This window comes from Pongo abelii, chromosome 18 (genome assembly GCF_028885655.2).
Source record: "Pongo abelii isolate AG06213 chromosome 18, NHGRI_mPonAbe1-v2.0_pri, whole genome shotgun sequence".
Lineage (NCBI taxonomy): Eukaryota > Metazoa > Chordata > Mammalia > Primates > Hominidae > Pongo > Pongo abelii.
In genome coordinates, this window is record NC_072003.2 from 32054552 (window position 1) to 32070873 (window position 16322).

Genomic DNA, 16322 nt, shown 5'->3' on the forward strand with positions numbered 1-16322 from the left:
CCCCCGCGTGGTCCGTCCGGCTTCTTCGGGCGCGCCTCAGCGCTGGGCCTACTGGGAAGTGTAGTTCCGAGGGTTCCCCAGCGCGGGACCTACGGGAAACCGTGGCGCGAGGCGTCAGAAGCTGTCGGACTGTGAGCGCCTCCGAACTTTGGAGGCTTGGCTCAGGGTGGAGGTTTTTTTAGCATGGGGACCAGGGAGGACTACGGTGTTCGGGACTGGGCTGCGGCCTCCTCGCGGCCCCGAGTGCCCTGTGAAATCAGCTCAGGCCGTGTCCCTCTAGCCTGCACTTTCCCTCTGGTCATGCTGCTTCCCTCCAGGGCCCGGCCTCCAAGTGAAGGGGGGCGGAGGGCGGTCACCTGCCAGAAGGTCTGGGGCGCCAAGGTGTGTCCCGGGACTCTTGGCTCCGTCCAGGTTCCAGGCCCCGCCCCCCAGCTTATCCCTAGCCGGGGCTCCCCCCCGTGGGAACGGGGACCAGCTGGCCGGAAGCGCCAAACTGCGTCCCTGTCCGAGCCCCGGGGATCAATCAAGCCGAGGAGTTAATTATGTAATGAGGGGGCAGGGGGTCGAGGCTAATGAAGCCTCCCGGGGTGGGGGGGGAGGGGAGGAGGGGACCGTACCCAGGTATCCGGCCCCCTCTCGGACCCCTTCGAGGCCCCAGGGGTCTCCACCCCAGCCCAACTCCAGGGCCCCAAAGAGGGGAGGGGCTGTGATCCTGGGTCTGGAAGGGGCTGAGCTGTGAGCTATAAAGGGGGATCTCGCAGCACCGGGGGCTCTAAGCAGCGAGACCTGAGGCCAGAAGGAACTACAACATGTACCATCCACGAGAATTGTACCCGTCCCTGGGGGCCGGCTACCGCCTGGGGCCCGCCCAACCTGGGGCCGACTCCAGCTTCCCACCCGCCCTAGCAGAGGGCTACCGCTACCCCGGTGAGCGTTGGGACCAGCTCCTGGGTAGGAGAATAGGGGGGCTGTGGCCCTCGGCTGGCTCCTCATTCTTCCCCGGCTTCCAGAACTGGACACCCCTAAACTGGATTGCTTCCTCTCCGGGATGGAGGCTGCTCCCCGCACCCTGGCCGCGCACCCACCTCTGCCCCTTCTGCCCCCTGCCATGGACACTGAGCCGGCCCCATCAGCTCCAGAGGCCCTCCATTCCCTCCCGGGGGTCAGCCTGAGCCTGGAGAACCGGGAGCTGTGGAAGGAGTTCAGCTCCGTGGGAACAGAAATGATCATCACCAAAGCTGGGAGGTGAGGGGCTGGCCAGGGTCCGTGTTTCTGGTGGGGGTCTCTTGGGAAAGGCAGAGTCCCTGGGGAGGGGGCTAGGACTGGGTGGTTCCCAAGGGGCTAGAGCTCTGCCTAGGCTTAGAATCTGACTATGGCCTGGGGCAGGGGTTACTCTGTGGCTGGAATCAGGAGTCATTCTGTGACAAGGGTTAAGGGCTAGTCTGTGGAGTCTGTGGCTGAGTTTAGGGACCAATCTATGGCAAGGGTCATGGGTCAGTCTGGGGCAGGGTCAGGAAGTCCCTCTGGGTTATAGGTTAGTGTGTGGCTTAGACCAGCATCCAGACAAGGACAGGGGGTCAAGGGCCAGCCCATTGACCAGCATTAGGGAAATCTGGCCAGGATCGGAGATCAGTATGCATCTCGAATAGGAGTCAGTATATGACTAGGTCTAGGGTCACCCTAGAGGCCGGGACATGGTCAGTGTTTGTCCTTAGATGAGGTCTTTATCTAGGGCAGGAGCTCAAGCCCTAGCATGGAAAGTCCTTGGCCCTACTGCAGGCAGGGTATATTTTTTCTAAAGCAAATTCATCTAAGAGCTGCAGATTCTGGTGCTGGAGATCAGGGGAGGAGAGGAGGGTGGGGACAGGAAGCTCCTAGCAAGAAAGTTAGTCACCCCTGCTTCTGCAAATAGGCTTTGAGGGGTAGGAGTCATGGCTCTGTTCCTAACCTGCTGTGTGACAGATCACTTAACCCGTCTGTCCTGTTTCCCCAAATGTAAAATGAGACAAGAAAACCTTCCAGCTCTAAGATTCCGCCCTGTGGGTTCTTTTTTTTTTTTTTTTTTGAGATGGAGTCTCGCTCTGTTGCCCAGGCTGGAGTGTAGTGGCGCGATCTCGTCGGCTCACCGCAACCTCTGCTTCCTGGATTCAAGCGATTCTCCTGCCTCAGCCTCCCGAGTAGCTGGGACTATAGGCACACACCACCACACCCGGCTAAGTTTTGTAGTTTTAGTAGAGACAGTGTTTCACCATATTGGCCAGGCTGGTCTCAAACTTCTGATCTCATGATCCTTCCACCTCAGCTTCCTAAAGTGCTGAGATTACAGGCATGAGCCACTGCACCTGGCCCTTTTTCCTTTTTCAGAGACAGTGTCTTGCCCTGTTGCCCAGGCTGGAGTGCAGTGGTGCAATTGTGGCTCACTGTAGTCTTGACTTCCCACGCTCAAGTGACCCTCCCGCCTCAGCCTCTGTAGTAACTGGGACTATCAGTGTGCACCACCATGCCTGGCTAGTTTTTTATTTTTTTTTGTAGAGATGGGGTCTTCCTATGTTGCCCAGGCTGATCTTGAATTCCTGACTCAAGAGATCCTCCCACCTTGGCCTCCCAAAGTATAGGGATTAGAGGTGTGAGCCACAGCCTCCAGCCTGCCCTCTGGGTTCTAATGCCATCTCCCTTGATGTTTCTCTGACAGCTCTGGGGAGCCTGTTGCTATGTCCCGTTACTGGTGCTGGGCCCACCCCTGGCCAGTGGGTAGCTCCAGGTCTCTCCTGTCCCCTCCCTTGCACAGGCGCATGTTCCCTGCCTGCCGAGTGTCAGTCACTGGCCTGGACCCCGAGGCCCGCTACTTGTTTCTTCTGGATGTGGTTCCGGTGGATGGGGCTCGCTACCGCTGGCAGGGCCGGCGCTGGGAGCCCAGCGGCAAGGCAGAGCCCCGCCTGCCCGACCGTGTCTACATTCACCCCGACTCTCCTGCCACTGGTGCACATTGGATGCGGCAGCCTGTGTCTTTCCATCGTGTCAAGCTTACCAACAGCACGCTGGACCCCCACGGCCACGTGAGGCCCAGGCTGGGACTCCAGGATAGGGTTGGGGGTGCTGGAAGGGAGGCCAAGGCTGAGGCACAGGGCAGGGAATCACTCCCATTTCCTCCCTCCCAGCTGATCCTGCACTCCATGCACAAGTACCAACCCCGCATACACCTAGTTCGGGCAGCCCAGCTCTGCAGCCAGCACTGGGGGGGCATGGCCTCCTTCCGCTTCCCCGAGACCACATTCATCTCCGTGACAGCCTACCAGAACCCACGGGTGAGTAACCCTGCTTGAGGCGGTGGTGGCCCCCTGCCCAGACCACAGTTACTTTGACCCTGCATGTGTGTCCCCAGATCACACAACTGAAGATTGCAGCCAATCCCTTTGCCAAAGGCTTCCGGGAGAACGGCAGAAACTGTAAGAGGTGGGAGTTGTTCATTCATTTGTTCATGCATTCAACAAATGTTTATTACTCACTCACTGTGTGCCAGGCACCGTGCTGGACATCAGGAATGCAGTGGTAAGTAAAAACATTCATTCACTGACTCAGCAAATACTTATATAGTACCTGCTATGTGCCAGGGACAGTTCCAGGCACTGGAGATAAATCAAACAAAGCAAACCAAAGCCCCGGCCCTCATGGAGCTGATTTCTAGTGGGGAGAGTAGACAAGCAGACAAGAGAAATAAATAAAATGTCATCCGTTAGGAAGCCATTCTAAAGAGAAGAGAGACCGGGTGTGTAATCCTAGCACTCTGGGAGGCTGAGGCGGGCAGATCACCTGAGGCCAGGAGTTCGAGACCAGCCTGCCAACATGGTGAAACCCTGTCTCTACTAAAAATACAAAAATTAGCCAGGCATGGTGGCACACACCTGTAATCCCAACTACTTGGGAGGCTGAGGCAGGAGAATCTCTTGAACCCAGGAGGTGGAGGTTGCAGTGAGTCGAGATCGTGCCATTGCATTCCAGCCTAGGCAACAAGAGCAAAACTTCCTCTCAAAAAAAAAAAAAAAAAAAAAAAGAAAGAAAACTCTGTCTCAAAAAAAAAGAAAAAAAGAAAAAGGAGAAGAGAAATAAACCAGGAAAGGATAGGAAGGACTGGGGTGAGGTATTAGATAAGAGGCCTGGAAAGGCCTCAATGGGAAGAAGACACTTGAGAAAGAGCTGAAGGAAGTATGGGAGGGAGCCAGGTGGGCATCTGGCAAAGCACACTAGGGAGTGGGAACAGCACGTGCAAAGGCCCTGAGGTGGGGCTGTGCCTGTGGTGTGGCTGCAATGGAGTGAGTAGGAGTCAGGCAGGGGAGGGGAAGCCAGGTTATGTTGGACAGTAAAGGTTCCGTAAGGCCGTGGGAACTGTTCCAAGTGCAGCACCTCAGAGCTGGCCCCTGCCCTCAAGGAGCTTCCAGTTTGTCAGAAGAGACAGACGTGAACCAAGGAGTCACTCCATCAAATGCAAAAGCAGAACTGTGACGGATGTTATGAGGGAGGGGTGTGTGCTCTCAGAGGTCAGGGAGGACTTCCTTGAGGAACTTGCGCTTGCACTGAGGCAAGGATAGGTTTGGTGGCTGATGCCTGTAGTCCCAGCGCTTTGGGAAGCTGAGATGGAAAGATCACTTGAGCCCAGGAGTTGGAGGCTGCAGTGAGCTGTGACCTGTGACTGTGCCATTGCACTCCAGCCTGGGCAACATAGCAAGACCCCATCTCAAATTTTAAAAATGAAAAGAAAAAGGATAGGTTTAGCCCGTGAAGAGGGGACAGAAGAGGATTCCAGAGAGAGGCTGAGTGGAGATAGGGCAGAAAGATGAGCTAGGTGAGACTGTGCCCTGGCCTTGCCACTGGGAAGAAGTTTCCACTGATACTAAACACAATAGGAAAGCATGGACAAGCTTGAGCAGGGACAAAATTCCAGCTCTGCCACTTTCTAGTTATTTAATTTTCTGGCCTTCAGTTTCTTCATCTATAAAATGGGTATAATGATGGCCCCTACCTGACAGGGTCCCTGGGAGGGTGAAATGCCTGGCACCGGGTAAGTACTGTTACCATCACCATGGCCATCACCATCATCATCATCATCACCACCACTGTTCCCCAGGGAGCGAGACGCCCGTGTGAAGAGGAAACTGCGGGGCCCAGAGTCAGCAGCCACAGAGGCCTATGGGAGCGGAGGTGAGTGTAGTCCCGATGGTGATGCGGCCAGGCCTGAGACAGGGATCCTCCCTAGCCCAACCTCTCCCTTCCCTCTCCCCAGACACGCCAGGTGGTCCCTGCGACTCCACCCTGGGTGGAGACATTCGAGAATCAGATCCAGAACAGGCCCCAGCCCCCGGGGAAGCCACCGCTGCCCGGGCACCTCCATGTGGTGGCCCCAGTGCTGAGGCCTACCTCCTGCACCCTGCAGCTTTCCATGGGGCCCCCAGTCACCTTCCCACCAGGTGAGTGGGACAGGGGACCAGGCGGGGCTGCGGGTCCCTCTGCCCTGCTCTGACATCCCTCTCTCCACGTCAGGAGCCCCAGCTTCCCGGAGGCTCCAGACTCCGGGCGCTCAGCCCCCTACTCGGCTGCATTTCTGGAGCTGCCGCATGGGCCAGGGGTCTCCGGGTACCCAGCGGCTCCGCCGGCAGCACCCTTTGCCCCGCACTTTCTCCAAGGGGGCCCCTTCCCTCTACCATACACCGCGCCTGGGGGCTATCTGGATGTGGGCTCCAAACCCATGTACTGAGCCACTGCTGGGCCCCTCTGCCTCCATCACAAACCTCCTGCTCCCTTCCCCCAGCCCTGGAGCCCCCTCACCTCCACCGACCCCATCCCCCACACCAAATGGCCGCCTTGGGCCTGCCCACCCACCCCCCGAACTTCACACCTTGATTTCACTCCCACCCCTCTGGCTTCAAAGCCCAATCAAGGCTGCTGGGAGTCCAGCTGGGGCCGGTTTCCCCTTCCCGGCTCTCACCTCCGTGTGAATGGAAGGGGCTCTGCCTGGCCAAATGGGGCCACAGACCAGCATCCCCACCTACCGGGCCTCCCCGTGGGCTCTGGGGGGGCTCAATCCCCACCCCCACACACACACTGGTGCAGGCCACACCAGTCTGTTGTTCTGGGACCAGAGTATTTTTGTTAATAAAACTCAAAAGCCATCCATGCTCAGGAAACATTGGGCTCCTGTGTTTGGCCCTGGGCGGGGCTGGGTGAGCAAAGGCTTTGCTAGGAGACCCAGGCCCAGATCTAGACCTGTGTTTCCAGCTGCCTGACCTAGTACAAAATCCACTGGCTCTCTAGGCCCATCTCCTCTTCAGGAAAATGGAGAAATCAGAATCTTGTGATGCTAGCTGTTAATAAGATAAGGCTGCCATGAGAACAGAGCCCTCTCCCTAGCGCTAGGGAAGCCAGCAGGCAGCGGCCCCTGGAGGCCCTGGGCAAGCTGACTGGCCTGAGCCTGGCCCTCCTGGCAGGTCGGGGCCCTAAGGCAGTCAAGGCCCTGACGTCCACCCCAGGTCCCAGGCCAGCAACCCTGTGCATTCCCAACCAAGTCTGGCACAAACCCAAAGACCATTTTTCTTCTTTTATTAGAATTTTTTCATTTTTTTTCTCAAAATTTTTATCTAAAAACAAACAGAAAAAAGAAGGAAAAAAAGAAAAAAAAATTATTGGAAACTTCATGGTTCAAGTGGGGAGAGAGGAGAGGAGGAACATGGAGCTAGGTCTCCAGGCCTCTCCAGAGAAGTCCTCACCCTCGAAGCACCCTCTTGGGGGACAGCAGAGCCAGGACAGCCCCCCCACGCCCAGCCTCCGTCTGAGGAAGAAGGCAGAGTCACAGTGGTCCGAGGGCCAGAAGGGCTGGAGGGGGCAGGGGCCGGGGGGGTCACAGGAAGTAGTCGGCCACGGGCTTCTTCGAGGGGATGCCCCGTGTCTCTTGGGGAGCAGCCTCAAAGATGATGAAATCTTTCTGGAGATGCTCGTCCAGCTCCAAGATGGCTGCCACATTCCCACAGCTGGAAGGCGGGGCAGCAGGGTCAGGAGCAGCTCGGCTCAGATGCCCGCCCCTCCCAGCCCGGCCCAGCTGGCTCACCGGTAGCAGTAGTTGGGTGCCGACCACACAGTGAGCACGGTCTCATTGAAGTGCCACTTGTAACCTTCCATCACCAGTTGGTGGGCACGGCAGATCATGTCAATGTCATTGGCTGCGTTGAACTGGGCCACCACGTCACTGCCAAACAGGTAGCCGGCCCCTCGGGGGCTCACGCCCCAGCCTGTGGTGTCTGATGCGGAAAGGGAGGAATGAAGAGGGATGACCTCAGGCTTCTCTAGCTGCCAGTGCTGCCCCTTGAGGGTGAGCAGCCTGGCCCCTCCCCAAGTCCACCAGAGGCCCGTGGGACCAGAGCATGGGGCCTGAATATGGTCTGTGGGATGGTGGGGACCAGGACAGCAAATGTAGGGGCAGATAAGCTCCAGAGGAGAAAGAACGCCCAATGGCTGGGGCCCCCTCATAATCACAGTGATCATACAATCCCTGTCCAAACAGCACACAGGAGTGAAAGGGGCACTCCCAGAGACAGAAGGGCACCCTGTGTTGTCACAGGGAGGTCTGGAGTGGCTGTGGAGCAGTGGCTGCATGTGTGTGTCTGTATGTGTGTGGCTGTGATGGAGCAGAGGCCTCATGTGCGTGTGTGTGGCTATGATGGAACAGAGGCTATGTGTATGTGTGTGTGTGTTTGCACTGGAGCAGAGGCTGCCTGTACGTGTGTGCCTGTGTGTGTATGTGACAACAGGAACTCTGGCTGGTCCTCAGAAGACCTGACTTTAAATCTCAGCTCTGCTCTACACTAGTGGAGAACCCACAAAATGAGGGGTCTCAGGGGGCTACATTCTGGGGTTCTGACCTCTGAAGAAGCTGCTGTCATGTTCTAAGGCCCCTTCACTTCAGGGAGCAATGACTTGGTTGTCCTCCACAGCCCTCTGGGCCATGCCCCAAGCCACTGTGTGCTCAAAGCATCTGCCACGCAGGCCTCCCTGCTCCTCCTCCAGGGTTCCAGCCATTTGGCAGGTGGAGGACGGGTGCCAGTGAAGACCAGCCCTGCTCCCTCTCTTTCCCAACCCCTTCTGGCTGTCCCTGCCTGCCCCTGCCCACATGCCCTCACCTTCTGGGTCAGACCAGAGGAGGTCACACATGGGCCCATCATGAGGCACCTCTTGCTTTCGGTCGATTGTCCGAATCTGATCCAGGGTCTGGATGGAGGGGGAGAGGCCCCCGTGCACACAGAAGATCTACAGGGGAGAGCAGGGAAAGAGGACGGGGCTGAGGCCTGGAGCCCCCCTCCTCTCCCCGTCCCATGGAGCCCTGGGCTGGCCTACCTTGCCATCGATGATGGCTGACAGGCTGAGGTAGTCGAAGATCTCGGTGCAGTAGCGCCACACAGTCACCGAGCCGTACTTGCGCAGGCACTCATCGTAGAAGCCGTAGACCTGCGTGATCTGGCGACTCTCATGGTTGCCCCGGATCAGCGTGATGCGGTCAGGATAGCGAACCTGGGAGTGGCCACCAAGCCGGGGCTGGCGCCTAGACGGTCTCTCCACACATCCCTCTCTGACCTCCTCATGCCCACCAGCTTCATGCCATCCTCACAACCACTGCCCAGCACACTCCTGGCACCTGTTGCCTGAATCGTGTGGCATCAGCCACCTCCCAGGCCCACAGGACCCCTCCAGAGAATGTAAACCTGACCCATCCCCTCAACTATGAACCTAATGGCTCTTCTTTCACCTGCCAGACACAGACCGGGTCCCTAGCAAGGCACCCAGGCCCTTTGTCATCTGGCCCCACACTGCCTCTCCTACCAGTGGCATCAATGACCTGCCACATTCACAACAGTGAGCCTCTGCCCCTCCCAGAATGCTGCCCTGCTGGCCTCACCCCCCATCAAGTCTCTGACCACCCCCAAAAGCAGAATCGGTCCATCACCAGTGACACAGCTCCAAGGTGGGGCTGGTCACGGTAGGAGATGAGGGCGGAACGGACTAAGACAGGCCCGGCCCGAGGTAGCCCAGGTTGGGGGTACAGAAGCCAGGGACTGCCACCTTAAGTGCCAGCAGCAGGAGGAACGTTTCGACGCTATAGAAGCCACGGTCCACAAAGTCCCCCATGAAGAGGTAGTTGGTCTCAGGGACGTCGCCACCTACCTGTGGGAAAGCAGAAAGTTTTGCCCTGTCCTAAACAGTCCCCTACCCACTACCTGTTTCTGTCCAGCGGAGGCCCTTCTTCCACAACCACCCATCTAACTTGGGGCCCCTTGCCCCCACTCCACGCCCCAAATTAAGGCTCCCGCCCTCAATTAAAGGGGTCTTCCAGTCATCCCCCCGTTACATTTCAGTGTTGGCCACACTCTTACTCTGAACAGCTCTTTGAGGTCATAGAATTGTCCATGGATGTCGCCGCACACCTGGGGAACAGGAAGAGTGGGGTTGGAACTCAAGCAGTGGGAGCTGCCAGGGACTACCCTCCAAACACCCACTGCTTTAGTGAGCTTTATCACTCTTGGCTGCACTTCTACTTCCTAGGACCAAAATTCTCTTCTCCCACCCCAAGTCAGTCTGGTTTGGAACCATACCCACTGTCCTATGCTGAGTACCAACTATTCTGTAGGCAAGAGCTAGAACTAAGTCCTTCCAGGTAGATGTCCCGGCCCCCTCCTCTCTCTACTCCCCACAAAGTACCCAGAGTCAAGTTATTAACACAGAGCCCTGGAGATATGTGAGCAGAATCACTCGCCAAATAGGAGTCCTTCTGCCCTGGCCAAGAATCTCCACTAACAAATCCAAAGTCCCTTCCCACAACCCCTCTTTCTTTTCTTTCCTTTTTTTTTTTTTTTTTGAGATGGAGTCTCGCTCTGTCGCCCAGTCTGGAGTGCAGTGGAGCGATCTCGGCTCACTGCAAGCTCCGCCTCCCGGGTTCACGCCACTCTCCTGCCTCAGCCTCCTGAGTAGCTGCGACTACAGGTGCCCGCCACCACACCTGGCTAATTTTTTTGTATTTTTAGTAGAGATGGGGTTTCACCATGTTAGCCAGGATGGTCTTGATCTCCTGACCTTGTGATCCACCCACCTCGGCCTCCCAAAGTGCTGGGATTACAGGCATGAGCCACCGTGCACGGCCTGCTTTTTTTTTTTTTTTTTTTTTTTGAGACGGAGTCTCCCTCTGTCACCCAGGCTGGAGTGCAGTGGCCCAATCTCGGCTCACTGCAATCTCCACCTCTGGGGTTCAAGCGATTTTCCTGCCTCAGCCTCCCAAGTAGCTGGGATTACAGGCATGTGCCACCATGCGTGGCTAATTTTTGTATTTTTAGTAGAAACAGGGTTTCACCACATTGGCCAGGCTGGTCTTAAACTCCTAACCTCAAGTGATGTGCCCACCTTGCCCTCCCAAAATACTGGGATCACAGGTGTGAGCCAATGTGCACAGCAACCCCCACTTCTTTTAGCAGTGCTCCATTGAAGATGAGGGAAAGGACAGATAAAAGAGGCTTAGGGTTGGGCTTATAGAGCCCCCAAGATGAAGAGGAAAGTCCATGTGCCTGAAAGACCAGGCCTGGCTCTGCAGGGACAGCAGGTACTCACTGTGACTGGCGAGTCCACCCTCTGCACGTTGCTCTCCTCTACCAAGATCTCTCTGGAGACAGGAGAAGACCAGGGTCACCACAGCCAGGCCAGCCCAGCCCAATTCCTGACCTTTTTTGGGGGGAGGGGAGGATATGAGGCGGTCCTGGAAACTCCAGGGGGCAGGAGTGAAGCGTACAGTCTCCCCAAAACAGGCTGACCATGGCCCTCCAGCATGCAACACCCTTCCGTGGCCCCCTGCTGCCAAAAGGACGAAGTCCAAGCTCTTATCCCAGCGTTCCAGGCCTTCTGAGCAGGCTGGGACTTTTCCAGCCCTGACTCCCCCTGCTGCTCCCTCTTCCACATCCAGGACTCACTCCTGGGAGGCGGGTCTCCCCCTCCTCTCCACAGCAGAGCTTAAGTCACTCTTGGCCAATCACAGAGCCCTTCTCTTCTCCCAGGCTATCCAGACACAAGGGTAGGTGCCCAGGGCAGGCCCACAGTGGATGCGCCTTCAAAGTGGTGCACTCTTGGCCGGGCACGGTGGCTCATGCCTGTAATCCCAGCACTTTGGGAGGCCGGGGCGGGCAGATCACGGGGTCAGGAGTTCGACACCAGCCTGACCAACATGGTGAAACCCCGTCTCTACTAAAAATACAAAAATTAGCCACGCGTGGTGGCGCGTGCCTGTAATCCCAGCTACTTAGGCGGCTGAGGCAGGAGAATCGCTTGAACCTAGGAGGTGGGGGCTGCAGTGAGCTAAGATCGTACCACTGCACTCCAGCCTGGGCGACAGAGCAAGACTTCATCTCAAAAAAAAAAAAAGTGAGGTGCTCTTGCCATGTGTTCAATATTTCTTTACGACTATGAGGTCTTAAATATTTTTTATTTCTCCTTGTGGTGCAGTCTACTTCTACTTGAGTGAGCAAGAGATGAAATCACTTTGCCAGGTAAGACACCCAATTTTTTTTTTTTTTTTTTGAGACAGAGTCTGGCTCCATTGCCCAGTCTGGAGTGCAGTGGCACCATCTTTGCTCACTGCAAACCTCTGCTTCCTGGGTCAAGTGATTCTCCTACCTCAACCTCCCGAGTAGCTGGGATTAGAGGCATGTACCACCATGCCCAGCTAATTTTTGTATTTTTAGTAGAGACGAGATTTCACTATGCTGCCCAGGCTGGTCTCGAACTCCTGACCTCAAGTGATCTACCCACCTCTGCCTCCCAAAGTACTGGGATTACACGCGTGAGCCACTGCACCCAGCCTATAGATACTCAATTTAAGCAACACTGTATTTCCAAATTTTGCCTTGTAATAGGAGCAGTGAACATTTGAGCTCATACTGTGTGCCAGGAATGTTATTAAGAGCTTGACAGGCAGGTACTATGACGATTCCCGGTGATGAAGAAATTGAAGCACGGAAGGAGGCTGGCTTGGTGCCAGTGACACACGTGGGATATGAACCAGGGAAGCCAGGCTCTGGGGTCTGTCTCTTTATCAAGATATTCTGAAGTGGGAGGCCCAACTCGCCTGGCCCCCCTCTTTCTGCCAATCTCTTCCCTTAGAATGAGTTTCCTGAGCTCAGTGGACAGGAGGATTCACTCATGCCCCTTGCTCTGTATGACAGAGGCAGCACGAAGGAGGTCTGCCCTGGCTTTCTGGGAACGGAAGGCAGCACTGGCGGTGGTCCAAGAGGCCACACCAGCACCCAAACTCTCCCACCTGCACTGCTTCTTGTGCTGAACATCCTTCCCCATCAACTGCTCATAGTGACTTTTCCAACAAACTGGGGAGGTTCTCTTCAGCCTCACGTTAACAGTAAAGAAACCAAAGCTAGGCCGGGCACGGTGGCTCACACCTGTAATCCCAGGACTTTCGGAAGCCAAGGCAGGCAGATCATGAGGTCAAGAGATTGAGACCATCCTGGCCAACATGGTGAAACCCCGTCTCTACTAAGAATACAAAAACTAGCTGGGCATGGTGGCGCGTGCCTGTAATCCCAGCTACTTGGGAGGCTGAGGTAGGAGAATCACTTGAACCTGGGAGGTGGAGGTTGCAGTGAGCCAAGATCGGGCCACTGCACTCCAGCCTGGGCAACAACAGTGAAACTCTGTCTCAAAAAAAAAAAAAAAGAAACCAAAGCTTACAGAAAAGCGGCAGGGTCAAGGTCACCAAGCTGGAGAGTGGCTAAATTGGAACCCAGAAGCCCAATTTCCTGAGAATTTATGCCAGCCCCTTCCACAGACCCTGAGCGAAAACCTGAAGCCCAGGGAGGTCACATGCAGGGCCCGTGCTCTCTGCAAAGCCCGCCTCAGTGCCAGCACAACCCCAGTGTGGCCTGGGAATCAGGCCCAGATTCCAGCCCGTTCTGTCACTTGCAGCACTTCCCCAGCCCAATCATGACCTGCCTGCAGTAATGGCTACCAGCGCAGCAGGCCCTGTGCCCGGATACCCGGACTCTCAACTGCATGTCATTATCACTTCAAAAAATCAGAAAGTGACTTGACGAGGGTCACATTGCTTCTAGGTGACAAGGCAAAGATTCATACTGAAAACCACCTGATTCAAAAGCTCAGCTCTTCTACTGTGCTAATATTTCTAGTAGCAGCAATTTCAGCTCAGACACGGCGGACCTCTGCGCTTCCACTGGTTTCATCTGCATCTCTGCGCCCTCTAGGCAAGCTGGTGCTCTTGACACCACCAGCCTCAGCCTGGGTCTCTGGTGGGTCCCCAGGAGGCCATAACCAGGTATCAGAGCTGGCCCTGCTTCAGACTGAGCCTGGGACAACAGCGGCCAGCTCAGGCCTTGGCCTAGTACCTCCTAGTTCCACTCAGTTTCAACTGGGCAGGACCCTCCACCCCTCAGCCTTCCATAGCTCCCTACTGCCTCACACCCCACATCAAAACCTAAATGCCTCTGCCTGGCTCTCAGTGACCACGGAGCACAGTCAAAGGCCTGGATGCAAAACTAACTTCCCCTCCGACTAGCTGCGTGATGTTGGGCAACACATTATCTACTCAAAGGCTCAGTTTCCTCTGCTATGAAATGGGGCTAAGTACTCAGCCCACCCTGCCTATTCCTTAGGCTGTTACAAGGAGCCATGGAGACTGAATATATAACTTCCTGCTATTCTGCAAACTCCAGCATGCTATCTAAGCTTTGTCTACCATCACTACCACACTGATCCAGGGCCAGTGAGGGAGATAAGACTTCGGGGTTAAAGAATAGTGCCAGGCAACAACAGGTTTAAGTTCCTAAAAATGCCAATCAGGACTGAGGGAGAGGGGACAACTAAAAACACCATGGGGCTGGTCTGGTCAGCTGGCAAAAGAGAAAAGCCACAGACAGGTGGCAAAAAAGAGGCCGACCCTGCTCATCAGCCCCTCACAGGCCCTGTCTGGCTGCAGGGGGTCTATGTGAGGCACGGCCAAGCAAAGAGCCTGAGGGCCACAGATTCAGGACCCAGCTCTGCCACGTCCTCAGTGGGTGACCTCAGTTAAGTCACCAGACCTCTACGATCATGGCTTCCTGTTTGAGAAAATGCAGCAAATGATTCCAACCTCATAGGATTGCTGAGGGGAAGAGATGGATAGAAGTTTTTTTGCCAGTACAGGGCCAGGCCAAATAGTGGCCCTGTAAAGGCCATGTTTACTGTTCAATAAACGTAGAGTAATTCTGCGGGCTCTTCTGCCACAATTCTCCAGCCTGGTAGAAGCCACAATCACACAGTTCCCCAGAAGAGGCAGGTAATTAATTAAACCCCTGACTGTTCCCCATGCATCTCAGGGCCTCCACTGCTACATTCGTCCTGCTTGGAATGCCCTTCCCTCACTGGCCCTGCCTCCATCAGCTAGCCAAATTATCTTCATCCTTCAAGGCCTACCTCCACTCAAAAGCCCTCCCTGATGGCTTTAGCCCATCTCATTATTGCCCTCTTCCAAGAGAAATAGAATACCTGGTGATTATCAAGCACGTATGCTGTACCAAAACACTGGGCTAACCTCATCTCAAGCACCAACTCACTGAATCTTCACAATCGTCTTATTAAGTACTATTAATTCTGCTTTACAAATAAAGACACCTCAAGATCACTAATACAGCTAGAAAGCAGCAGAGTTCAGATTCAAACCTACAGCCATCTCACACTGCAAAACCTAGAGCCTTAACCACCACATCATCCTACTTCCCACAGACTCTGAACTGGCCTCCCTCCTTACCATGCTTAATTCCACCCTGGCTTACTTGCTACGATTTCTCAGGCTCCCACCCTGAACGTGAATGATCCAACTCCACCTTTTTGCATTATGGCCTGAAAAAGGACAGGACACTAAGAGCTGGCTTCAGACCCCATTCCTTACTTGTGGGTAACTTTGAACATGAAAGTTCTCACCTGTAAAATGAGTACAATACCGCCAACCTTTAAGGGTTGTTGTTGGAATTAGAAGACTTATAAATCACGGGTCTTTAACTTTCCTGTCTTAAACCTTTGGTTTTTGGCTGATTCTTTTACCACCTCCTTATTCAAGGCCTGTCCCACAGTTCGGCCCCCCTCCAACAAGCTTCCGTCCCCCGACAGATGGACTTGTTTCCTTGAGTTTCCCAAGTACTTTATGTAACACTTACTCCACTGGAAACACATCGTCTAATAAACTTTAAGTATCTATCCGCTCTGTCTTCCCCGAGCAGACTAGCTTTTCCTCGAGGGCAGCAGCTCCATCCTGCTCCTCTCTGGGAAAGCTTCCAGAACGAGGCAAGCCCAAAGTTCTCAGTTGGGTTTGCCCCAGGCCAGAACCCGTGGGCGGCGGCTTGGCCTCCGTTCCCCAGGGCCAACGGGCTCACCTGGCCTTAGCGCACAGGGCCTTGACTTCGCTCTCCTTGATGAGCTCGCAGCGACGCAGCTGCTCGATCTGCCGGTCCAGGTCGCTGATCTCCGCCATGGCCCACCCCCGGCGCGGGTCAGAGTCGGGGCCGCCGCCCCCTCCGCACCGCACAGGGGTCTCCTGGGAAAGGCCAAGACGAGCCCGCGGATCAGAGTGTCCGTCCGGGGCGCGGGGCGGACAACTCGATTCTAGAGCCGGCCCGGCTCCCCCACCCCCGCCTCTCTTCACATCGGCCCCAAGACTCCCCGGCGTCCCACGGCCTGGCCGCACCCCCGCTAACTCCCGTCGAACCCCGCGGTCCCGCGCTAAGGACGGTGACTTAGAGGAGTCTCGCACTATTACCGCCGCTGCGACTCCGGTTCCGGCTCCCCGGCTCCCTGCCTCCCTCCTTCACTCCGCTTTGGGCCGCCGCCGCCGCTCCTACTTCCGGCCCCGCCGCGGAAGCAAAGGGAGGCCAGTTCCGCCGCGCGCCGGAAGTGGCGTCATACACGCTCCTCTCCTTTCGCAGCGACCTCTGCACCACTTCCCCAGCCTGAGATCGGGAAGGAGGTGGAGGAACACGGTGGCGGCCAGTGGCGGTTTTGTGGGCTCTGCCGCTGGGCGATGTGGAGGCTGTTAGAAACCCTGGACCAGTCCCCTCCCATTTCATTTTATAAAAATGTTTAAACAACTGTCTTTTCTTTTTTTGAGACGGAGTTTTGCTGTTGCCCAGACCGGGGTGCAATGGCACGATCTCGGCTCACCGCAACTTCCGCCTCCCGGGTTCCAGCAATTCTCCTGCCTCAGCCTCCTGAGTAGCTGGGATTATAGGCATGCGCTACCACGC

General features: G+C 55.8%; 2 protein-coding genes across 8 annotated transcripts; one reads left to right on the forward strand and one right to left on the reverse strand.

The window, feature by feature from the left end:
* Nucleotides 1-7: 7 nt before the first annotated feature.
* Nucleotides 8-6582, forward strand: TBX6 (T-box transcription factor 6). Of its 2 annotated transcripts, XM_024234111.3 has the most exons (8): nt 10-927; nt 1011-1245; nt 2789-3056; nt 3159-3305; nt 3383-3453; nt 5123-5196; nt 5279-5462; nt 5536-6582. In XM_024234111.3, the coding sequence occupies exons 1-8, from the start codon at nt 810-812 to the stop codon at nt 5747-5749; spliced, it is 1311 nt and encodes a 436-aa protein (XP_024089879.1). In that variant the 5' UTR covers nt 10-809; the 3' UTR covers nt 5750-6582. The 2 variants fall into 2 exon arrangements, with proteins under 2 accessions (XP_054389750.1, XP_024089879.1); XM_054533775.2 differs by having other exon boundaries at nt 8-927; nt 2789-3305.
* PPP4C (protein phosphatase 4 catalytic subunit) lies at nt 6575-15952 on the reverse strand. 6 transcript variants are annotated; one of them, XM_024233065.2, is made up of 9 exons: nt 15833-15948; nt 15456-15616; nt 10639-10690; nt 9414-9464; nt 9103-9204; nt 8380-8553; nt 8166-8292; nt 7097-7286; nt 6575-7019 (listed from the first exon to the last, which is right to left on the reverse strand). In XM_024233065.2, exons 2-9 carry the CDS (start codon nt 15551-15553, stop codon nt 6890-6892), a joined length of 924 nt encoding a protein of 307 aa, XP_024088833.1. In that variant the 5' UTR covers nt 15554-15616; nt 15833-15948; the 3' UTR covers nt 6575-6889.
* Nucleotides 15953-16322: the final 370 nt, after the last annotated feature.